Below are 24,077 nucleotides of genomic sequence, written 5' to 3' on the forward strand. Positions count from 1 at the left end.
AGACCCTGCACCTTGGCCATCAGTCACAGTGGCACTGGGACTTGTTTAGTGTAGCTGGTTGTCAACTGGAAACATGCAGAGGAAGGCTTACGGGAGAATGTGCAGCGAATCTGAGAAGCAGTACCACCAAAAGTCATCACTAATAGAGTTATGATTTCCTACCAGTACTTGGGGTACCCTCAGCTGCTCCTGCTCCTCTCACCTTCATGGGTCTCCCTTGCCTCAGTTTAGTTGTGTATGAGTGAAGAAAAGAGGAGTAAACTCTGGACCCTCAACAAACTGAATCAGCATATTTGTGCAGTCAGTATTCAGCAGCCTAACATGTATTGCTGCAGCATCTCTGTAACAAGACTGTTAATGCATTTGCACAGAATAACTGGCCACATACAAACCTATGTTCTTTTTCTGCAGATATGTGTGGTATTGTGGTAGAGACTCAGTGGTTTCTGACTAGATGAGGCCACAACACAGAGGTAATGGAGAAGTCAGGCTTTAAAGAGTTTAAGGACAGATACATATAACCTCTATAGATTGTGTGACTGTTTCGTGAGTCAAGTGGCTGTTTCTGGTTTTAATATCACCATCATAAAAATCTTTTAGCTATCACTTCACAGAATAAAAAGGAAAATGTGATGAGTTATTCTCAGAACTCAAAATTCAGATCTCACGATTTTCAAGCACCTTTTGAACAGCTGAGTTCAGTAATATGGTTCTGCTTATCTGGAAGCACCCACTACATAACCACTTCATGGTCTGTGTCCTGAGCTGACTTCCATAATAACCTTCTTGTCACACTGAAGTAGTTTGGTTCTGCTATATCCAGTGGGTTATCACTTTGTGCTATGAAACAAGAGCTATTTTACCTCAGAGTGTTTATGTTCAGCACTGGCAGGGCTCTCGGAACAGAGGGCTCCTGAATTCACATCAGTGGCTGGTGAATGAGTTGATATAATTTTTCCCCACTTCCTTATAAAATCCCACGACTGGCGTCTCTACTCTCCTTCCACAGTACCTCTCTGCTCTTCTATCCGCTGACTGCACACGTAGGAACAGGTCCTTCAGGTGTTTCCTTCAACACAAGGAGAAGCACTGAAAAGCTGTGTAAATGGGAAGGGACTGGGATGTTACCTGTGCTCTGTGAGTCAGCTCTTACCAGACAAGGTGTGCGTCCTCTGCCACCCTGCACTGCTCCCACATCAAACCTCTGCCCTGCAGCCTCACGGATCAGGAAGACCCAGCTTTGAACTGCCCTCCCAAACCCTGCACCCAGAGACTCAGAACAGGCCCATGGCTGTGGATATTACAGACCCAGTGCCTCAGACACCCAGCTGAGGGTGACTTAAGCTCAGAAAGAGCCTCATCAGCTGTGCTCACCTCTGGACTTGTTTCTCTGTCCACTAGAGAGCACTCAAATACAACCTATAGACCCAGGATGGGCCACTGGTGCTGACTGCAGTCCCCAGTTGTGTCTCAGTGCGCTGTTTTTGGCTGGAGTAGAGTTAATTTTCTTCCTCGTAGCTAGAAAACCATGACACGCACCTTTTGGGAGTCAATGCCCAGCTTCTGTCTGTCACCATTCACTTGCACACACAATCCCACCAACTCCAGTCTAACCCTCAGCTCAAAACCTGACTCTGGGACCAGTGACACTGGGATTTGCTACAGAGCTTGAAGTCAGTCAGTGATATAACCACATTTGCAGTCAAGGCTGACAGGTAGACCTGATGGAGATGCAATAACCACCCTCCTCCCCATTTGCCCTCCTTTACCAGATGTGGATCAATAGCTCTCCCCTTGGCCCTCCTTGTGGCAACCTAAAAAGCATGTGAAAGAATTTTGCAAGGACTGGGGGCAAGCTCTGGTGGCCTGGGGGCTGGCAGGTGGCTGCAGAGTTTGTGATCTGACATCTATTGGGAATTCAGGTCCTCTGCAGGGCTTCTGGTCTGATACCTGTGAAATAGCTGACAACCAGGTCCTGGCCTCCTTGGGGAAGAGCTTGATGTCAAACTGGGGAACTGTTTGGTGAGCGGGCAAAGGGAAATACTGTCATTGAGGAGTGTGTTGGAGGGCAGTTGTAGTGGAGATCCCAGACCTGAGAGGTAAAAGGAATGGTCCTCCCTTTCCTTCAGCCTTGGCTGGAACATGGAAAATGTGGGTTTATACCAGGTAGCCTTTCACCACCTATACTGGAGGACTGCCCATCATCCATCTTCTGCAGGCATTGAGGTCCCACAAAGGGTTAAAGTGAGGAAGAAAAACCTCTCAAAGCCTGTTAAAATATGGAGTGATTTGTGGCTGGGGCCTGTTCATTCCAGCCTGCGAACGGACTGCAGCCCTACAGTTTAATCCCTCCCTGTTCCTCACAGGGGCACAGGGGGACGAGGGGTCTCCACCAGGGTCAAGGTGTGACCCCATGAACTCATCCCAGGGTCATGTCTGTCTCCTGTACACTGAGCAGGGACCAGCTCTTGCAGCACTGCATCCCTGCCTGGGTGTGATTCTTGGCAGCTCGTGGATTTGCTTTTCAGCTCCCCCAAAGCAGGAGGAGAACAACAGTGAGTTTATAAGCCCAGGAGGTATTGTCCACCAATTTTTGAATCCCTGGCAGAGGGCTCTGCCTGTAATCATGGCAAGATGAGGGGAAATCAGAGCCCAGCTTAGGGTATAGTAAATAAAATGGGAGGGGGAAAGCAATGGCAGAGGAACATATTAAAAAACCAAAATAAATCAGCTATGGAAACACAGTTTAAAAGCTGAACATGAAACTTTTTTCAGCCTTGATTCATATGGGGAGAAATACAATATCATTTCATTACTGAGAAAGGCTACACTAGGATTCCAGTGAGATGACCACTCACTTATCACTCCTAACACTGTTTTCAGATGACAATTACAAAACCCAGATGTGAACCACTAGGAGATTTTATATTAGGGCTGGGCTTCTCAGTGAGTTTCAAAGGTAGCCAAAATGGTAGATTTAAAGTTCACTCTTGTTATATGATGTGGTAAGTTTGTTGATAGCCTGTCAGGACAGTCTTTTAATCTATGCACCTCCTAAACTCAGTATGGATTTATTCTGGGGAGAAGGGAGGAGAGTTATATGGCTGTTAGTCATTATGCCTCATGCTTTCCTCCCCCCTTTAAACATTTAACCTGTAATATGATGAGCCACATGTCAGGAATAATCTAGTAGAAAACATAGGTAATCCCTGCTGAAAGATAAACCTGGCTCTTGACCTGCTGCAGCCCTGGAATTAAAATTCCACCTCTCTTAAGTTTGGGGACCCTAGGTAAATTGTGGATGAATTTCATGGTAGCCAGTGAGGAAGAAAAGATGAGATTTCCTGGTTTGCCCCAGTTTAATAAAACCAAGCCTTAAAGTCCAGAAAATTGCCTATATTATTAAAAATCACATCTACAGTAAATAGAGAATCTTTTTTTCCCCCGAAAGAAACCATAGTTTTTGATAGTTGACTCTTTACATAGGTGCAATGAAGAGTGTTTCCCCAGATCCAGGAAAAGTGAAGGAACAGTCAATAACTACACAAATTTCCAGACTCCCAAATATGATGCCAACTTTTTCAAGTCCATCTTCACCACACACCTGACCAAAGCTGTTGTCCAAGTATTTTTCCTTGGTTTCCCTCACTCCCACCAAATAAGCTCTGGAGGTGTTCATGTCCATACTAAGTTATTTGGTTGGAGATGAGCAGGAGCCCAAGGCCTGCCTGGCTTTGGTGCTGGCTCCTGGTCTCTCACTACTTGCATGAAGCATGGAGGTGACTCCTTTTACAGATTCCTGCCTGCAGGAGTAAAGGCTGAGACTCGTGGAGACCCAGACTTCTCTGCTGAACTACCCAGCACAGCACAGTGCGAGCCAGTCAGGTTAGAGCTGGCCAGGTTTTGTTCCTGGATTTCTTTACAAAATTAGGAAACCTTTCCGGGACATTGTTGGAACAATTCCTCCATTTTTATGAGGGATGCTGGACCTGACTGAAATTCTCCCAAATGGAAAAATTTCAACTCTCTGAATTAGCAAAAAACCCGAGAAGGCAAGGTGGTGGTTTTCTTCATCATCTCTTCCTAAATAGAAGGTGTATGCAATTGCTCTGTCTGTTGCTTCAGGTATCTGCCAGTCCAGCTGTCTGCTCCCCACTTAATAACGTTGCAATAGCCCAGTGACCAATTTTAACCAAATACAGCAAAAGAGGAGATGGCTGGACAACTTTCAGCTCCTCCAGTTATTGTAAAAAGCTGGCAGCTCAATAGGTGAGAGGCTGGGATTTGTGTCCCTCTAAGGGGAAGGCTGAGGCATAGACTTAAGCAGATACCTGTTTGATTTGGCTCACCAGCAAGCCAGTCACTTCTGGTGCACCTCCAGTGTATGATGGAAATAAAAGGGAAGTAAAATGCAGGAGTTGTGGTGAACTGAGTTGCATTAGTTCTGCTGCAATCTTTTCAGTTCAAGATAACTGATTTGGCAGATGCCACGAGAGAGATTGTAGTCACCCAACCATTTCTTGGTGACAGCAAGCCAGGATGGAGTTGCCCAGTTGTTCAGGGAGATTTGTAAGTATGCATCTGTCTCGTAGCACAACCAATACAACCTATCTCACCAACCAGTCATTCATACACAGCTGCAGTAGGAAGATGAGTATCTTTCCAGGTCCGTGCTCTTTCTTCCATGAGCAGAGTTTTGCTCACAGACATTTTACAAGAAGCATTTTAAGTCAGATTCTCTGATTCTTACTTAGAAAGTGGCTGACTGTCAGACTCTGGGTTTCACCAGGTCATGCACATGGGTTTCTACATCCATGTTTTTTAATGCAGATATTAGTATTGCAATTGTCAAGGTATTAAAAAGCAGTAACAATTTGTCTATCCAGCTTCACAGAGAGATATCATTCTTGCTTAAAATTAGATTTTGGCCTGCTCAGCATCTTGGTCTGTGCTGGTCTGGTAGACTGGCTTTGTAGTCAATGGAGAAGAGGAAAATTTCTGGGAGTACTGGGATCTGTTTCAGGTGCTCACTTCAAGATTTGTGCCCTAAAAACGCTTATTTTTCTCCAGTGGCTGTAAGGGGATGGCAGCAACCAGCTTAGGTGCTCAGGTCTCAATTCACCTGTTCAGCTATGGTTTATTGCCCTTTGAAGAGACCTTGGTATATCCCACATGGCCTCCAACTGCTGCCCTAGAGGGATTCAGGTCTTGTGCTCGTCTCATGCTGCGTGTCCAGGCAGGTGTCTTGAATCTCTGGTACGTCCCAATTTGCAGTGTCTATGTGTAGACAACAGAACGAGGCCTAAATGGTTGAAATTCATGACCTTAGAAGCAGGTGTTGGTGGTGTCATGTGCATTAAATATATATGTATGTATTGTAGTAATAGAAAATCAAATCATTGCAGTCTTTGGAGTCCAAAGAGTGGTACAGCTGATGCATGTCTAACAAATCTTACATTCTAGATCAAGTGAAATGAATCCACCCTAAATGCTTCCTTATCACACTCCTCCAAAACAGTAACTACTAAAATAGTGCTATAAAGCTGTAGAAGATTTTATAGAAATGGGTAATTGTCCTTCCAAAAGACAGAGGAAAATACATCTCTAGAGGCAGATGTAGCCATTTATGGTACAATGGTGTAGCAACCCTTTGGATATTTTTCTCATGAGTCAAGTTCTCAGCTTTCCAAAATGCAGGAAGAAGCAACCACCACCTGGTGAGAAAAACAATCAGCCTGAGGAGAATGGAAATGAAGCCTCCTTGGGAGACCACATTTTTCTGTCTGGTCCTACAACCAGCTATATCCATTCCCACTTCATATGACTGGAGCCTCTGCTGAGATCAGTCACTCGGCGTTCAAATCTACAATTACAAAGCCAGAATGGTAATTACTACCCAAACATTACACAGTCAGGGGAGTTGATCAGCTGTGCTGAGTTGGGGAGGAGAATGGGAAATGCAGGACTTGTGGAAAAACTGATTGCATGGAAGGTGCTTTTCCTTCCTGAGGCTCCATCAGGAACATCGGTGTGCAAGGTTGGAAATACACCTCTACTATTTCCTTAATCCTTTTCCCAAGCTGACCTCAAGAGCAGGCAGAGACCTGTTACTACAGAGAGGGGAAAACTAAGATGTGAAAGAGTGTGGCTGTCCCAAGCTCCCACCCGTGCTGGCTTAGGTCTATCCCCAGGATAGTGCTCTTTATTGCTCTTGCTGCCAAATTCTCAGCTCCCCACCAAATACCAAAGGTCTGGACCTTTCTTTCTTCAAGAAGAGCCACTGTTTCTTGGCTAGCTAAGGTTCACCCCAACCATGTTGGAATAAGCTTTTGAAGTAAAGAAGGCAAGGCTGCAGACAATCTTGACCATGAGCTAGGTTTCCTACACACAAGCCCATCAGGTAACTTGGCCTGGTCTTCTGGGTCTCCAGTGTTTCATTTACACAGGTAAATTAAATAATGCCAGGGAGCCAATGAGTGTTCCTACAAACATTTAATTTACCTGTGTAGATGCAGCTTAAGAGTCTAGCTCTACTTGCATGATTATGTCTGCCTGGAGTGGCTCTGCCTGGAGTGGCTCAGCCTGGAGTGATGAAACAAGGAGCTGCCAGCCCCTGTGAGGATCCCTGGGAGACCAGTGGCTTCCAGGCCTCCTGCTGTCAGCTGAGGATGAGCTGCCTGCTCTGGGATGAACCCATCACACGTGAGATGCCAACCGGCCTGGAGCACTACAGCACGGGTAGGACATGACTTGGGGGAGGGGAGGAGATGGCACCTTTCCCCCCCATGCTGAGGGACTTGGCAACACCCTTAGGTGAAAAGATGAGCCTAAAGCCCTGCCATGCTCTGTTTGCTGTCCTGTGTCCCCTGGTGCCCTTCCTCCTATATTTGATGCTGATGGGAAACACATTGTGGGCACCTGGCAAGACAGCAGTGATGGGATAGGAAGGGGAAGGAGCTGGAAATGAAGGAAGAGCAACAAGGAATAGTTGCTTTTATCAAAGCTGAACTTGGTTCTGCAAGAAGCTGGCATCCTGAGCACAGCTCTGGCCTGAGGGAGGGAAGGACAAAGAGGCTCAGCCAGGGGCTGGCATGGGCATGGGAACCCGCTGGGATGAAGCTGCCTGATCACTGTACTAGATTTTCCCCAAAATTTAAACTGTTGAGCTCCTTTCTCTGAACTACCAGCACAAGCCATATTTCTGCTCCTGGGATCGTGGCTTTTCATGAAAAAGCCAGAGGAACTGCAAAACTTGGAATAGTGGAGGAATAAATGCCTAAATTCAGGGACTGTGGTACAAGGGGACCATAATTATGGTTGTTATTAGGAGCTGGACTCAATGATCCATGTGGGTCCCTTTCAGCTCTGGGTATTCTATGGTTATTGAATCATCACTGAGTGTTTACATTCACAACCTGTCTTACACATGCTGTATCCACAAGCCATCACTGTACAGAGGAAAAAAACGTGGAGAAGATTCAGAACTGGGTTCACTTGCACTTTCCACATTGCGAAGTCATCAAGGACCAGGACAATCTTTCTCTGTCCTTGTGACTTTGGTTCTTATTAAAACTGTCAGCCCAGACTGAATCTGCACTGCAGGATGAGGCCCTGCAGAGAGGACACAGGCAGAATTTAACATCTCCCTGTTCCAAGTGCAAAGTGCTTGTTAAACAACCAGCAGCTGACTACTGGACTATCATTTTGTTTCATATGGGAGCCAGTCTTATTAAATAATTTTAATCTGCACTTTTCTTCTGGACAGAGAACAAGGAGCCCAAAATGGCGTATTTTGACTTACGAACCTGGTGAGATCAAAGTGTGAATCACAGGAAGAGACAGAGCTCCCTGTACACTGCTGAAGTGATACCCCGCCTCCCCCAGTGCTGTGCTCTTCAAGGATCTCTTCAGTATCAGAAAGTCCCATCTTGTTTATTTTTTCCTACTAAATTCTGATGATCTTCTCATGAGAGCATGTGCTCAGGTGCTAAAAGAGGCTCCTGGGGGCTCTCTTCAGGCTGCAGGGCACCCAAGACATTCACATGGAATCACAGGATCTTTTAGGTTGGAAAAGATCCACAGGCATGCTGCTGATCAGTGAGGCTGAAGGGGTAGGATGACCCCTCTCTTTTCTGAGGCAGTAGCTGGAGGTCTGGATGTCTCAGGTGGCACCATATGCTCACATTTAAGCATCTGAGATGAGCCAGGTGCTTGAACCTGCACATATTTTGGTGTGTAAGAACAGACAAGTGGGCAAAGCAAAGCAAACATGTTCCCTCCATCAAATATAAATTACAGAACCATGGAAAGGTTTGGGTTGGAAGGGACCTTAAAGATCACCTAGTTCCAATCTCCCCACCGTGGTCAGAGATGCCACCTACTAGATCTGGTTGTTCAGGGCCCCATCCTGAACACTTGAACAGTTCCAGGAGTGGGGGGCATCTACAGCTTCTCTGGGCAACCCATTCCAATGCCTCACCACCCTCACAGTAAAGACTCTGTTCTTAGTATCTGATCTCAATCTCTCCTCTTTCAGTTTAAAATTGTACTCCCTCATCCTATCACTATCTGCATGTGTAAAAAAATTGCTTTGCCTCTCTCTTATAAGCCCCTTTTAAGTACTGCAGGGCTGCAATGAGGTCTTCCTGGAGCCTTCTCTTCTCCAGGCTGAACAATCCTGACCGCCTGTCTCCACAGGAGAGGTGCTCCACCCGTGTGGTCATCCCCATAGCCTGCTCTGGGATAACAGGTCTGTGTCTTTCTTATTAAGGCAGAAATGGATGTTACCTAAATACTGATGTCAGCACAGCTCACACCAACTTTCAGTGTCTGCAAAGAGCTGTTAGGAAGTTGTGAAGACACACCACTATAATGCATTAGGAAATCAAGTTCATTACTAATAGGGCATTTGACCTCCCAGCCAGTGATGTGCGTCGGTAACTCTGTCCATCCAGCTGTCACTGCCCATAGGCGTGGCTTTAACTTTAGTGAGAGCTCTTAAAAAATGTACAGGGACTGCAAGATTTAGTACATTGCATTTGTCTCCTTCAAATGCATCTACTAAGGAAAAGATATGTGGGCAGAAAGCTTGTTCTGACTTATATAGTAAAACTATGCAAAGGACCCTTAAGTGAGATGTGATTTGCTCTTTGTATTAACTCAAGGGGTCTTTGAGACAGAGAAATGCAAAATAGGATGGAGCTTCACCTGATACACCCATGGTAAACTCTGTAACAGCTGATCCTGCAACTCGCACTCAAGTCCATCTAGTGCACAGCACAAAGGAGAATGTATGTGCCCACATAATATATTCCTGTTTTCCATCTCCCTGTCTTGTATACAGGACACACTCGTACTGGGTTGATTTACGTGCGTTTCACAGCCTAAGAGGAGAGAAACAAGAGTGAGTGCCTTCGAAACTGCTAGTGCCTTCCACATTTCATGCCTGTGACGGGAAACACCTTACGCAGAGGCTCAATGCTATAAATCCCTTCTCCAGGAGATGGTGCTCCTGCCCTGGGAGAGATTCCTGCCCGCAAGCTTCCAGATGATGCTCGGTCCCACCGCAGCCACCCGGCCCCTCTGCTGAGCTGCGACGCGATGGTTCTTATCCTCTGAGCTTCTCTTGCTGCTCAGCAGATGAAGGAGAAAGAGACCCAGAGCATGAAATGTTTTCCAATAAAAGTTGGAAAAGGCAAAATTGAAAAAGAAAGCAGAAATTGTTGGGTTAAAATGCAGAACTGGACAGGAGACCAGAAGGTACCAGTGGTAAGAAGTAGCTCATGAGCTGCTCAGTTTGCCCCATGATCTGTGCTGGTTTCTGTGGGGCCTTTTGGGTGAGGGACATCTCTCCTGAGTGCCTGGCCCAAACCACCCACATCTGTCATGAAAGGACATGCTGCCCTGGCAGGAGGGTCAGACAGATGGAATCTTCAACAGAAGTGATCCAGGCCATGCAAAGTTGCAATCAAGCAGGACTTTGGACCACATCCCTTTCCCCACTCAGGTACCCACGTTCCTCCATTCCTGCTCCTCCTCTTCCTCACAGCCCAGCTCAGCAGCTGGCACAGAGCAGTGAAGGGAGGAGGACTGGGCTGGATTTGAGGGCTGGCAGGTCTGCTCTGGCCCTCTGCACACTTTAGCTGGCACCCATGGCTTGTTGGTGTCCCCAGAGCAACTGTCCAGGAAACCGAAGTTGATACCTCCAACTAGATACCTTACGTTGTCAGCTGTACTTTGGTAGGATCCATTCCTAACCAAGATGATATCCCCAAAAAGGAGGGGAATCAGTTCTTGGAGAAAGGCCTTTCTTTGCCAGATCCCTATCACTGGTAGAGAACTATTAGGCTGACCTTAAGAACTTCAGAGTTTAGCTCGATTTGCCTGGTCTATGGAGGAAAACAAAAACATGGGATTAGAGCATTGAAGTAAATGAGAGAGAAAAGAGTGTCTGACAAAGGAATAAACAATACCAAAGGATGGGAAGATAACTTAAAGGGGAAAAAACCCACTGTCTTCCTTTCATGTTCAAAGTGGTGAACATCTGCATGCAGAAAGTTATGAGTGAGACAGAACTGGAGTTATTGGTAAGACTTTGCACTGGGATAGAAAGCAAAGGATGGAGAAATTCTGTCTCAAGTGGCAGAGAAGTGAGAGTGACAACAGTCATGAGCAGCACTGGCTGGGGAGGAGGATGGAAAGAGGGCAGAGGACTCTCCTAGGAATAACTGGGAATTGGAAAGATCGGGGTAAGCTACTGTGTTCAGTGTTCCTTTTCTGGTGCTCCCTTTGGTGTCCACTGACAAACACTCTCCCAGTCAGGTCTCACCTTCAGGTTCGGATACCCCCAAATCTGAGGAGCCTTCAAAAAGTGGCTGGGAGCTGGAGGACAAGAAGCTGGGGAGAAACAAAATAATGTGGGAAACAGATGAGAGAAAAAAGGACTGACTGGAGATCAAAAGGTTAAATATGTAAAAATAAAGAATCATAGAGCAGAGCTTGAGGAAGGCTGTATGAGAGCGCTTCCCCTGGTGACATCTCACATGGACAGCCAGGGGTGGGTAAGAGGTAGCTGAGGGCTTTCTGCACCTCTGTAACAGCTGTCTCAGCTGGACTCTGTGTTAATGCTATAGGAACTGCTTTCTGGAGGTACAGCTCACCCTCCAGTGAATCCCACCCCTTCCAACCAGATGCTAGCCTGGACTACCACCATAAGGACACTTGGGTGAGTCATCACCATGATCCAGCTTGGTGCATTGACAAATTACCTGCTGACTCTGCACTTTTCAAAAAGCAAATGGGCTTTTTTTCTTTTTTCTTTTTTTTTTTTTTTTTGAGCACGACTGAGTGCTCAACTGTGTTTTGACCCGCTACTTTCAGGTGGCTTATGCCAGATCCTGTCGGCCAGATGCTGAATAGGACAATTTTCCCCGAGGGGATTGGAGAGCCTGTTTCAAGAAGCTTTTATGTTTCCAGAAGGATTGAATTTTCAGCAAAGCATTTCCATAAGTCTCCTGTCCCCTAGCTAGAGTACAGTGTTCAAATAGAAAGTGATGTGAGACAAGCACAGCTTTAGGCATCCAGGCTGTGGTGACGTCAGGCCTCTGGGCCTGAAGCAAAGCAGCCCACAGAGTCCTTGAATCCATCTGATGTTTCATGCACGGAGTTTGTACCTTGACTTGTCTTATCTTCCCCAGCTATCCCCATGCAGACAAGCAGAAAGAATTCAGCTTGGCTTGAGTTTAAGTAAGTTTTGGAAGGAGTTGCTGGAAGATTTGGAAAGAAAATGATGCTGTTGCTTGGTTACTTGCTGAGCTGGCCTTGCTGTCACTTGTAGCCATCTCGCTAGAAGACATTTGTTAAATGAAGTCCCAAGAGGCTTCTTGTGTGGTCACTACATGAAAACACACTCTTCCAAATAGCCACTGGCATCAATATTCTGATCGCTCTGAACTTGCTCAAGACTAGAAAAGTTGGTGCAGCCCCACTGACTTATCTAACAGAAAATGCCACAAACACCTCCAGTTTTGAAGCGTGGAGGGGGCTTGTCACTGCAGTTTGTTTTTATTCCATCACAAAGGGATGATGATAGGGAAGGTGAGGTGGAGGTGCAGAGCTGTGGGAATATGGCTGTGACATGAGGTACATGGTTATTCCTTGAGGATTTCCCTTCTGCCTCAGTTTCCTCCTTTGCGAAGTGGTCTTCCATGGCTGGTGAGTTCCAGTTAAATCAGATACCCCCTTCTTTCCTATAGGGCAGCCCCTCTGCCAGGCTGGGACCTTGCCCACAGTTGCACAAGAAGATGCAGACATGGTAGGGGAGTTCACCCTGCCCAGGACTCATGGAAATGAATTGGTGCTCCACACACAAAGGTCCCCAACCACCGTGGACATTGCAGTAGCGCAAGCAGGGCAATGCTGGGGACCAAGTGAGGGAGCAGAGGGAGGGAGACCACATCAGAGGGACAAGCCTAAGTATCAGCCAGGCAGGAATGATTCCTTCCTGATCCTGAAGGAATCAGCATCCAAAAAATGTTGCAAATAAGAAAACAGGCTTAGTGAGTTGACTGTCCCCTTCTTTGCAAAAACCTGACCAGAAGGGTCTGTTGGTGAAGGGAGAAAGAGACCATAGTGGGACAAGGTGCAAGCTGTTATGGGAGTCAGGATCCATCCTGGGCATACAGCCACCAGGACTAGTTCTCAGGGAATAATTAGAGGCAAGTGGGGCCCTTTATCTTCATCTGAGGTTCTGGCACACTTCTGATTTAATACTTGGTGAACAGGGTGACAGGACAGTCTCAGAACTGTGTTTTTCAACCTGTGATGGAGGTACCCAGAGGATTTTTAAGTGTAAAAGCAAAGAGAGATGGAGCAAGTGAGCAGGGCTGGAGCCAGGATCACCACTTTGGTTAAAGGCCCCCATGGGCAGGAGCACATTGCTGTACCCACTGCAGTGGGGAGTGCCCTCAGGAGGAACAAGTCTATTTGCTGGTGGAGCTGAACAGACATAAAATCTCCCTCAGTTATATGGGTGTTTTTTTCTGTATAAACTTGCTAATTGAGTTGTAAAATAAAACTGCAGCCCTTCCTCTCCAATTTCTGCTGCTGCAGCAGCGTGCTAATTTGGTTTTGGAAGGGGGCTGGTAGAAGGTGGCTCTTTGCCAGTGTGAAATTATGCGCAAAAAGTTTGCAGTGGGAGAGAAAAGAGCCCGTCCTTGGTGCAAGGAAGGACTGGGGGCAGGAGCTGCTGAGCAGGGCTGGGGCGGCTTGGGAAGGTCCTGCAGCTGGGCTGGGCTGGGCTGATGGAAATTCAAGAAAGCCCAGAAGGGTTTAAATGAAGTTGCAATGGAGAACAGATGGGAAAGTTAGCGCTTGTGCACCTCAGTAGATGCTGTGTGGTTGAGAGGATGAGCTGTGGGAATTCGCATCTACCCTCCAGCATGGCCAGGCAGGATTTGCTTCTTGGGGGGGAGGGGTGCGGGGGGGTGGGGGGGGGGGGGGGGGGGGGGGGGGGGGGGGGGGGGGGGGGGGGGGTGGGGGGGGGGGGGGTGTGCACGCCTTTGGTGTGGACATGTGTGCCTGGTGTGTGCACACATGTGTGTCCGTGTCGCTCGGGGTGGTGTGGGTATGTGCGTGCCTGTGTTGGGTCTCCATACAGACAGTGAGGACAGGGATCTGGGTCTCATCACCCAGCAGCACAAGGCTCTGTCATGGGGACAACTGTGCACGGGAACGAGGATGGTATGGTGCAGACTGATGCAGAGGAACCCACTGCTCAGCTCTGCTGACTTGCACAAGGCAGGGATTTGGCCCTGCTGCCCGCACTGGGGGCTAAGAGGAGTGGTCTGTGGGGGGGGAAAAAAAGAAGGTGGGGAAAGAAAAAACAGAAGGCACAGCCTGGCTGTCTGTTGCATCGATGTAACTTTAATTTTTGAAAGACCCACAGAAAAGATTCAGTGACAGTTCCAGTCCCAAGGTGAAGCCCAGGGTTACACATGTAGGGCAGGTACATGCACCCCAACACGCAGGAGGATGTAAAGTCCCAGGGAACCCAGGGCATGGACCACATTCACCATTTTTGTATCTTTCATTGTTTCGCATAAAACTGACTGTGTGAAACAATTCCAGGCAGGAGGCTCCAGAAACCATTTCAAGAAGCCCAGAGGTTTATGGATAGGTTTGCCTGCCCATTTTCTAGAATTTGACAGTCCTTCCTGTCTCATCATCCTTTCATCCTTCTGCTGATCCTTTTGATCCCCTCTCTGGGCAGCACTGGGAAGGGAGCGCTGCCATACCCTTCAGTGGGAGCATCAGGAGCACAGTTTGTGACCTTGGAGATGCTGGTTGAGGTGGAATTGAGTGGGGCAGGACAGACAGTGTTTTTCAGTGTTCCCATATTTGGGAAGAGGTGCCCTGAACACTCAGCCCTGTTGCCACCTGCTCCAGTTCTGTGAGGGCTCCCAAGTGGGATCTCAGCACCCTGGCCAGAGGGGAGTGAGGCCTCAGGGGCTGGAAGGTCGTCAGATGCTTTCGAAAGTGATCTTTAGTGTCTAAACATCATCAGGCTGGATTAAGTAAGGATTTAGTAAGGAACTGAAAAAAGAATAATATTGAAGCTTTCCTCTGCCTCCCCTTCCTTTGCCTCCTGCCCCAGCTGGGTTAGGGTTCCTGGTGGTTGGTAACTGCTGGGTGGGTGCTGCCAGCGGCAGCGTGCAAGGCCCCGTGGTCTGTGCAGAGTGTGCAACTGCTGTGCAAGCCACGCAAGCTCTGTGTAAAGGCTGTGCAAGTCCGGTGCAAACTCCATGTAAGGGCTGTGCAAGCCCTGTGTAAATGCCTTGCAAAGGCCGTGCCAACTGTGCAAAGTGTGCAAATGCCATCTGGCACTGAGAGGGACGTGGATTTCTCGGGTTGGGGATTTCTTGGGATGGTGTCATGGGAGCTGTGTCCGTGTCTCTGCACAGCATGTGCGTTCATACCGAGCAAATCCGCTGGTTGGCATTAGAAACCCACTCGTGATACTGGGACAAAGCACCTGTAAAACTACAGCAGAAAGAAATCCGAGAGGCTGCAGTGACAAACGCTCGTGAGAAGCGATTGTTGGGGGGGGGGGGGGGGAGAAAAAAAAAAAGCCATGTTTGTTTTGGCGAAACACCTACATTCCTTCAAATAAATCATCGCAGCCCTTGTTTTTGTATTTGCGGAGAAATCGCAACAGACATAACCAGGGACTTAAGAGACTTGAAATAACATCCTAGTAAATACCCCACTTTGTTATTTTAATCGAGACCCACGGAAACATCTGAATTTTACCAAGGAAACCCTCCGTGCGAGGGAAAACATCAGCTCGCAGCCCGGCCGGGGCTTTGTTTTGCTCCGGTGTCGGGCTACCGAGGCGGAATTGCCGGGGCCGATGGAGGTGCAGGGCAGCCCGGGACAGTCGCTCCGGCTTCCCTGACTCTCCCGGCCCGGCCCCGCCGGCAGCATCACCCCCGCAGGCCAGTCTGAGGGGTGGGAAGTCCGCCCGAAAAGTGGGTGAAGGTTCCTTAGTCCGAAACACAGCCGAGGTCTGCCCCATGTCCAGTTTGGGACCAGTACGAGGTGGTGTGGGACAAGGGCGCCTTCCAAAGTACGAGACGGACACAACTCCCATCCGCATCCCCCCTAATTAGGCTGGGGTGACGCCGCGACACGGGGCTGTGGGATGCAGCTCTCCCCGACAAATGAGGAGTGCGAGTAACCCCACGGGGGGCGTAGGTGCCTCCCACCAGACGGGGCTGGAGCCTGCGGGGGTCTCACCTGCCTGGGGAGGCGGGGCGGGGACCGGGCAGGGTGTCTCTGGGTTAGGGTCTCACCTGCAGGCAGAGGCGGAGCGGGGACGGGAGTTCTCTCACCTGCCAGGGGAGGCAGAGCGGTGTCCGAGGGGACGGTCCGGGGGGTCCCACCTGCAGGCAGAGGCGGGGTGGGGTCAGGAGAGATCCGGGGGGGGTGGCACCTGCCGGGGGAGTGGGTCGGGATCCAGGGGGTGTCCGGGGGTGTTCCACCTGCCGGGGGAGGCGGGGCGGGTCCCGGGGCGCGGGCGGTGCCCGGGCGGGGAGGGGCGAGCGGCCGGCAGGGGGAGCCCCGGCGGCGGCGGGCGAACGAGGAGCGGCGGCGGCGGCGGTGGCGGCGGCGGCGGCGAAGACGATGTTCAAAAGCGGGCGGGGAGCGGCGGCGGCAGCAGCTCCGCGCCGAGCCCCGGGCCGCCGCCATGCGCCTCCGCGCCGCCGCCGCCGTCCTCTGCCTCTGCCTGCTGGGCGCCTGCCGCCTCCGCCGCGGGCTGGAGGCCGCCGCCGTGCGCGGCCCGTCGGCGGCCGCTCCCCAGCGACCCTCGGCAGCCGCGCCTTCCTCCGCCTCCTCCTCCTCCGCCGCCGCCGCCGCCTCCCCCTTCTCCTCCCCGCCGCGGAGGGACGGGGCTCTCCGCAACGGCACGGTGGTGCCGCACCACTACATGGTGGCCCTGTACCATCGCCTGGCCGCCCGACGCGGCCCCGGCGGCCGCGCCGACACCGTCACGGGCTTCGCGGAGCGGGCGCGCAGCGGTGAGTGCGGGGAGCGCGTCCCCCCGGGGACCCCGCCGTCGGGGATGCTTGGGCTTGGGAACGGGCGTTAGGATGAGGATGGGGCTTGGGGCTGTGCGCGGGTGCGGGGGTCGGGCTCCTGCGTGGGCGCGGGGACGGACGTGGGATTGCGCATCACTTCGAGCGTGAGTTTGGGGACGCGGCGGCAACGCGGAGAGGGAGCTCGCGCGTCGGTCCAAACGCGGGGCTGTGCCTGGGATGGCGTTGTGCGTTGGTTGGGGAACGGGGTGGTTGCAGAGGTTGGGGGTAGCTCACGGGATGGAGCTTCACGGGATAGGGGCTGCGCGTCCCAGTTGTTTAACGGGAATGGAGCCGTGCGCGAGACGGAGCGTGGGAATGGGGACGAGGACAGTGCTGGTAGTGGGGTTGTGCGTGAGCATAGGGCTGGGGCGACGATAGTGGCAGCAAATGGTTTGTGTCTGGAGCTGGGAAAAGGGATTGCAGATGGAGATGAGGGTGAGGTCGGGGGTGGCGATGGGGTTGTGCGGTCAAGGATGACGTTCGGGGCTGGGACTGGGGTTGGAGTTGAGGACGGAGTGCGAGGTGCAGCCAGCCGGGCCGGGGCGGGCGGGCGGGCGTGTGTGCGGCTCTCGGAATCTCCCGCCACCTGATGTGGGGCAATTTTGAGGCAGCTTCTCTGCGCGGCATCCCCGGGACCGGGAGCGAGAAGACCCGCCAGAACCTTTACAACCCGAAAAACTCCGCAGGGCCCCGCGACGCGCCGGGCGAGACTGGGGAGGGAGCGCAGCCGCGGTGCCCCGAAAGCGCTCCGGAGCGGCTCCCGCCGACCCTCCGGCTGAGCTCGGCATCGCGCTCCCCTTCTCCCTCTTCCCCTCCTTTTGCCCTCTTCATACCCGCGAATCTAATGGCGATAATCAAATAAACACATAAACGCACTTGACGATATATTATTAACATGTGTACATCGCGCCCTGCCGCCGAAGTTCGCTCGGCTGGGGGAGAAAAATTAATAAATTCCCGATCGAATAAAATTAAAAGACAAACTGAAAAGTTGACCCAGCCCCAGCCTCCCCGCGGTGCCTATCGCCGGCTGCTCCGGGGTGGGAGAGCGGCGGCTGCTGGTGCGGAGCCCCCAAGCCCCATCCCCACGCCCAGATCGGGCCATATCCTGCCGGCAGCCTTTGGGGGGAAAGGGTGCTAAAAGCTGAAGGGGCAAGGTCAGGGGAGCGAGGTGGGACGCGGGGAAGACGATCCGGTGGGAGGGTGGGCAGTGCCCGGCTTGAGAGAGCCGGGGGAAAACTGCATAGGTCCTGGGAAGTTTCAGAGCAAAACGAAACCAGATGAACTCTTCAAAGGGATCTCCTTATCTGCTCTTATCTGTTTCGCAGAGGAACTTTAGATCTGCTTTTAAAATAATAATTATAATAATGACTATAATGAATAATAATAATAAGGATAATAATAATAATAGTAGCAGCAGCAGCAGATGACAGGGAGAAGATTGTTTCTCCCCTGGCAGGCGGTGCAGGCTGCACCCAGCGGGGCTGCGGTGTGGGGATGTCGGACAGCACTCTGCCGACAGCGGGTCAAGGGGCTCGGGCACAGCAGTGATGTTTGCAGCATGCCCAGGTCAGGTTTCTCGTTAACGAGGGAAAAAATAAATAACAACCCTCCCAGAACTCATTCATTTCTTCTTCTCCCCAGTGCCACCTCCTTTGGTGTTTTGTTTTGGGTTTTTGTTTGTTTTTGGTTTGGTTTGTGTGTGTGGGTTTTGTTTGTTTGGTTTGTTTTGGTGTTGGTTGGTGTTTTTTTTTGTTTTTTTTTTGGTTTTTTTTGTTTTTTTTTTAAATGCACATTGAGTATATTTAATCAGTGCCAGAAACTGCACAAGTCTGTGTTTGGGCTTTGGATCCACCAAAAGCAGTGACAAAGTGAAGCTGGGCTCACTTTCAGCCTCTGGTGGTGCCTCTATCAGGCGTGTGTCTGCGATGGGAAAATGGAATTTTTCACAGCTTTTTACTTGACGTGACTGGGGCTGTGTGTGTGTGTGTGTGTGACACTTAGGGCAGAGGAAATCAGTCACCATCTCCTGATTGGGAATGGGACTGTGGCACACAGGTTCAGATGAGGCTTCCATGCCAAAACAGAATAGTGGTGCAACTGGGGTCACTGGAACACCCAGGAGGAGGCAGAGAAGCCTCCTCGGGACATGGGAAGGAGTGCTGATGAGAAGCCACTTGATTCAGCTGATGCCTCCCTCCCTCTGTACCTACTCCTCCTCGTTTGTTTTTGGTGCCTCCAGCCGGAGTGACGCTCCTGGATGCAGGACACACAGGCTATGTCCTGCTGGGATGCTCAGTGAGCCTTGCTGCATGGCAAGATCTTCCGTGTTAGCTCTGTGTCCCTTGCACCTCCCTAATGAGAGCTTGGCTTCAGCTTGCTGGGATTTTAAATTTTTCTCTCCCCCCCCCTTTTTTTTTTCCTTCTGTGTTATCTCTTCCAGATGCCTCCCTATTCGCCTCTGAGCAGCGATACCTCTTCGACATCTCCAGCCTGCCTGAGGCGGAGGAGGTGACGGGTGCAGAGCTGCGAGTCCTGCGCGCCCTCCCTGAAAACCGGAGCTTGGCCCTGTCCTCTGAAGGCACCTTCCACCACCTCCTCCTTTCCACCTGCCCAAACCAGGATGGTGAGGAGCCCCGGCTGCTGGACTCCAGAGCTGCAGACATTTTGGACGCAGGCTCCTCCAGATGGGAGGTTTTTGATGTCTGGGAAGCCTTGCGAGATCGGAGGGAGAGATCTCTCTCGGGCACGCTGCTGTGCTTCCTGCTGAGGATCGTCTCGGATCAGTCGGGGCAGCTCCTGCCCCCCCGACAGCTGGGGTTCAGCAAGCCCCAGCCCCAGCCCCACGAGCGAGCCCTGCTCGTGGCCTTCTCCCGCACCCAGAGGAAGGAGAATCTCTTCAAGGAGATCCGGGATAAGATCAAGGCCCTGGGCAGCCCCCCATTCCTGGAGCCCCCCGATCCTGGCCAGGAGGTGTATCCCAAGAGGAGGAAGAGAAGGACCACGATTGCTGCCCGGTCTGGGGGCAGAGGCCATGGGAAGAAGGCGAAGACCCGCTGCAGCAGGAAACCCCTGCATGTGAACTTCAAGGAGCTGGGCTGGGATGACTGGATAATCGCCCCCCTGGATTATGAGGCCTATCACTGTGAGGGGGTCTGTGACTTCCCCCTGCGCTCCCACCTGGAGCCCACCAACCATGCCATTATTCAGACCCTGATGAACTCCATGGACCCGGAGTCCACCCCCCCGAGCTGCTGTGTGCCCTCCAAGCTCAGCCCCATCAGCATCCTCTACATAGACTCTGGGAACAATGTGGTTTACAAACAGTACGAGGACATGGTCGTGGAGACGTGTGGCTGCAGGTAGCAATTTCTGCAGCTCTCCTCCTCCCCACCCCTCCCTGCCCTGCCCAGCAGCCCTGCCCCATTTTATATATATAAATATAGATATATATATAAAATATATATATATACACGTACACATTTTGGTGTGTGCCTTTCCAAAAGCCAAGCTCAGAGCAGCTGTCCCTTGCCTTCCCTGGGCTGCCCTGGCCATGAGCTCCCCCCCGAGACTGTGAGGCTGATGCCATCTTTGTGCCTTGTTTGCTCCCCATGGGAAAGGGGGGGGTGCACAGAGCCCCCAGGAAATGCCTGTTCTGCCTATGAGCTCTGCCTGCTAGTCTTGATTTTCCCAAGTGAAGCTGACACTTTCTTTCCCAAAGGTTTTGGAAAATTGTCTCAGTGGGAATGATGACCTGGGATTGTGGGGCAGGTGGAGTGGTGGCTGTGGGAGAGGAATCTTGTCAGCATCACCCTCTAGCTGTGGCAGTGGGATGGAGGTGAGGTGAGAGCGCTCATTTATTTGAGTTAAAGGAGTTTTTCTGTCTGCCTTCAAATTGCCACCCCAGGTTTTCTGGTGGAAAAACGAGGGATCCTTGGGGGAAGGCAGGGGGTGGAGAACCTGTGGCTGCTGGGGGTTGAAATCATTTGGTCCAGGCCTCCTTACAGTGGGAAGAGATTTGTGAGTCTGTTGGTGGGGACAGGAAAGAAGGTCCTGTAACTGGAGGCTAAAGCAAGAGTCAGGTCTGAAGTAGAGCTCATGCTTTCAAAAAAATGGGAATGGTCCTGGGAGGTGTTAGGTGGGGGTGCCCTGGCTCCATGTAGTCCAAAATGCTGGCCCTGTTGTTGATGTCCTGCAAGAGGTACTGGCTGGTGGGTCCCCTCCCTTTCCTGCACAAAACCCCATTTCCAAGGCATACTGGGAAGCCGGCATCAGGCCCACAGTTCACACAGCCGTCCTCAGCATGTCTGGAGAGAAACAAAGGTCCTGAGTTCCCCAGGGAAGAGCCATTTTGCTTGAGTTCTTCTTTTTCCAAATAATCTCTATAAAAGCACTAAGCTCCACCCTATCTTCCTTTGGCATCAATTTCCCAGTAAGCTCCATCCCTCCCTGGAGCTCCGGCCTCTCCCTGCTCCATTGAGGGAGCCTGGATCTGCCAGGAATGGACCTTTCCCATGCTGTAGGCTGAATGTCACCCTTGGAGACTTCTACATAAAATGAGGTGCTTTGACTCGTGCTGAAAGGGCTGCAGGACTTTTTTGCAACTCAGGAGCTGAGTATAAATTATGCCTTTAAATCAGAGAAACCTCGCATCCATGACAGAGTGTGTTTTGGATGTTGGGAAGCGTTTCTGCTGCACCTCAGTGGGTTTTGGTACCAAACTCTGGCTTCCTAGCTGGGTTGGTGTAGACCACAGGTGTATTTGCACAGACTTTGTGTTTGATGGTTTGTTTTTTACTGGTGGTCAGAGTGTTGGTGTGTAAACATCAGGGCTTATTAGTGACAGTAGTTTGCTTTTGGAGGAGATAAATCCCTGCTGGAAAATATGGTGTTTTCCCTGTATGAAACCAGTTGTCCTCCATGGCAGGGGTGTTCTGCTGGGAAGGCTGGGCCTGGCAAGGGCAGAGAGGGGGTCGTCTCAAAGAACTCTACTGGAATCCAAATGATTTCAAGGATCAGAAAAGCCTTGGTGAGGTCCAACAGCCACTTCCCCACAAGAAAATAGTGCATCAGCAGGGAATAAACTGTGCACACTGATAATGGTGATAGATCCATTGGGCTAACACCTCCCAACTTCCTTCTGTCCTCATCCACAGAGGCTTGCTCTGCATCCTCAGGCTGTGGCTGGTGGCAACTCAGGAGAGCAAATGTGGTACCCGTAAGTCTCGTGTAACCCCCTTGACTCCTGTGGAGCTCCTCCAACTTTACATACATGTATCCAAGAGGAAAACCCATCTCCCTACCTCAGCATGAATGTAAATATATATTAATGATGTAACTGTCCCCAGGGGGATGCTCAGAGGTGGAGGTTGATGGGGCAGAGGAAGAATCAGCTCCTTGTGGGTGGGTTTTCTGCCTGCCAGCGTCTGGGGAGGCTGAGGTGCAACTAGTGGGTGAGGAGGGGTCGGCAGAAGGGCTGGTGGCTTTCCTTTGCCCTTTGGCTTTAGCACAGATGGTTTAGGAAGGAGGTTGGCACAGCAGTGCCGGAGCTAGCTGCCTGCTCTGGAAACACCGCGCCATTTATAAAGTTACCAAGCTTTTGAAGTACCTAATTTTTCAGTTGTCATGGGTTGTTTGATAGTCTTTCTCACTGCTGAGACAATATTTTTAAATGTTTTTGTTTCTCTTACCTCCTCCCCTTCCTCCAAATATTTGCGGTGGAGGTTTGTGGGCAGTTCAGATCTGGGCAAGATATATATATAGCTCCTGGCAGCCCCCGCTGGCTGGTGGCTCTTGTGAGCCTCAGCCAAAAGGTTGACCTGAGACCTGCTCCCGTGGGACCGAGTCCAAGGGGGTGTTAATATCAGTGACCCTCAGTTCTTGAAGCTTTTGTTCAGCCACAACTGCAGGGAACAGACAGATGTTGCCCACCTTAGGCCTGGAGGTGGCAGGTGGGGAACGAGGCAATGGATTGGGTCTTGCAGTGCTTCACCCCAACCCCAGTGCTATGTGCTGTGCTCTGCTGAGGCTCTGCCCTGAATCCCACTGTGGCTTTGCTGGTTCTAGGGGGGGAAGCAGTGACTCAGTCACTGCAGTTTTGTAGCCTGGATCACTACGGTAAACGAGGAGGATTTGGGGAGAGCGCAGAGGCCGCTGCTGGCAGTGATGCCATCCATGGTTTTGCCCATGTGGGAATCGGTCCTGGCTCTCCTGGCTGCAGGTGCCTCTCCCTGAGCAGGCATGTTTGGTGGGGCAGCAAACTTCAGCCCCCCCAGGTGAGCTGTGGGGCCCTTTGTGCTCACACCCCTGGTGATGCTGCTGTGCCAGCTGCTCTTTTAAAGGAGCACCTGCTCCTTTCCTGGGCAAACAACCTCTGGAGGACAACAGGAGGGAAAAGGATGGAGTCAGACCCTCTTTCTGCTTGCTTAAGGAGATGGAAGGCAGCCCGGGGCTACTCCATGGGAACGTGTATGAGCGGGGCAAGGCTGGAGGGGAGCTGGGCTGGGGCTGTTGGTGGGTAACTGTGTTCCTGCCCCTGGGAAAGTGTATCAGCCACAGTGCTCGGCTGTCACAGTGCTTATTGCTCCCAGAGGAGTGTTTCCAGAGCAGAAGCATCACTTCTCCCTTTATGGATCCCTGCATGCCAACTGCCAGGGCTGCTTCTCCATCGCCAGGTGGATTTGGAAATTGCACCCAAACACTGGAATGAGGCTTAGGCAACAACTGTCAGAGCCGCTGCAAATGTTGAGAGGTTTAGATTATATATTAGGGAAAAGAAATTCATGGAAAGGGTTGTAAAGCATTGGAACAGACTGCCCAGGGAGGTAGTAGAGTTGCCATCCCTTGAAGTGTTCAAAAAATGTGTGGATAAGACAACTGAGGATGCAGTTTCATGGTGAACATGGTGGTGCTGCTGGGTTAATGGTAGGACTTGATGGTCTTTTCCAGCCTTAATGATTCTGTGACTCTCAGTGGAAGTGGCGGGTGTGAAAGCCTTTTCTGGACAGGGAGGTTCCCTCAGCTGAGCTGTTGCAGCCCTGCCATGTTTGGGCAGGTAAATGGGGCACTGGCTGCAGGATGGTGGCAGCCCAGCCCAGCTCTCATCCCTGAAGCTGGTCCTCAGCTGAGCATCACCCTCTAATGCCATAAAAACGGTCCAGGAAAAATGTATTTCTGATCAGTTGCCTCTTGCCTGAGCTGATTTTTGGCCACATGTAAACTTTATAAATATGAGACTAGAGGTTGAACATGGACAAATATGAATTCAGTAGGCTCAGAGTGATTTTAATGGATAATTATAGGTTCTTATTCTGCAGTATTTATACAACCTTTGCAGTTAAAAAAAAAACAAAACCAAAAGCAAAAACAGTTTCCATGCAGTGTATATCCTCCTGGAGGATTTGTTTGACCTTGAGCACCATTTTTATCTGCAGGATGTAA

At 50.8% G+C, this 24,077-nt stretch overlaps 1 protein-coding gene across 1 annotated transcript; it reads left to right on the plus strand.

Annotated features, from left to right (window-relative positions):
* Positions 1–16,246: 16,246 nt before the first annotated feature.
* On the plus strand, positions 16,247–23,444 carry GDF7 (growth differentiation factor 7). Its single transcript, XM_027904416.1, has 2 exons — positions 16,247–16,577; positions 19,081–23,444. Exons 1-2 carry the CDS (start codon positions 16,247–16,249, stop codon positions 20,001–20,003), a joined length of 1,254 nt encoding a protein of 417 aa, XP_027760217.1. The 3' UTR covers positions 20,004–23,444.
* Positions 23,445–24,077: the final 633 nt, after the last annotated feature.

Source organism: Empidonax traillii, unplaced genomic scaffold, assembly GCF_003031625.1.
Source record: "Empidonax traillii isolate 1590-97213 ecotype Southwest subspecies unplaced genomic scaffold, ASM303162v1 scaffold1056:size198982, whole genome shotgun sequence".
NCBI lineage: Eukaryota > Metazoa > Chordata > Aves > Passeriformes > Tyrannidae > Empidonax > Empidonax traillii.

What these genes read in the sequence shown, in the direction of transcription:
- GDF7 (XM_027904416.1), top strand. Translation starts at nt 16,247, where the DNA reads ATGCGCCTCCGCGCCGCCGCCGCCGTCCTCTGCCTCTGCCTGCTGGGC. An exon ending in CGCGGAGCGGGCGCGCAGCG is followed by an intron (nt 16,578 to 19,080) that starts GTGAGTGCGGGG and finishes TATCTCTTCCAG; the next exon opens with ATGCCTCCCTATTCGCCTCT.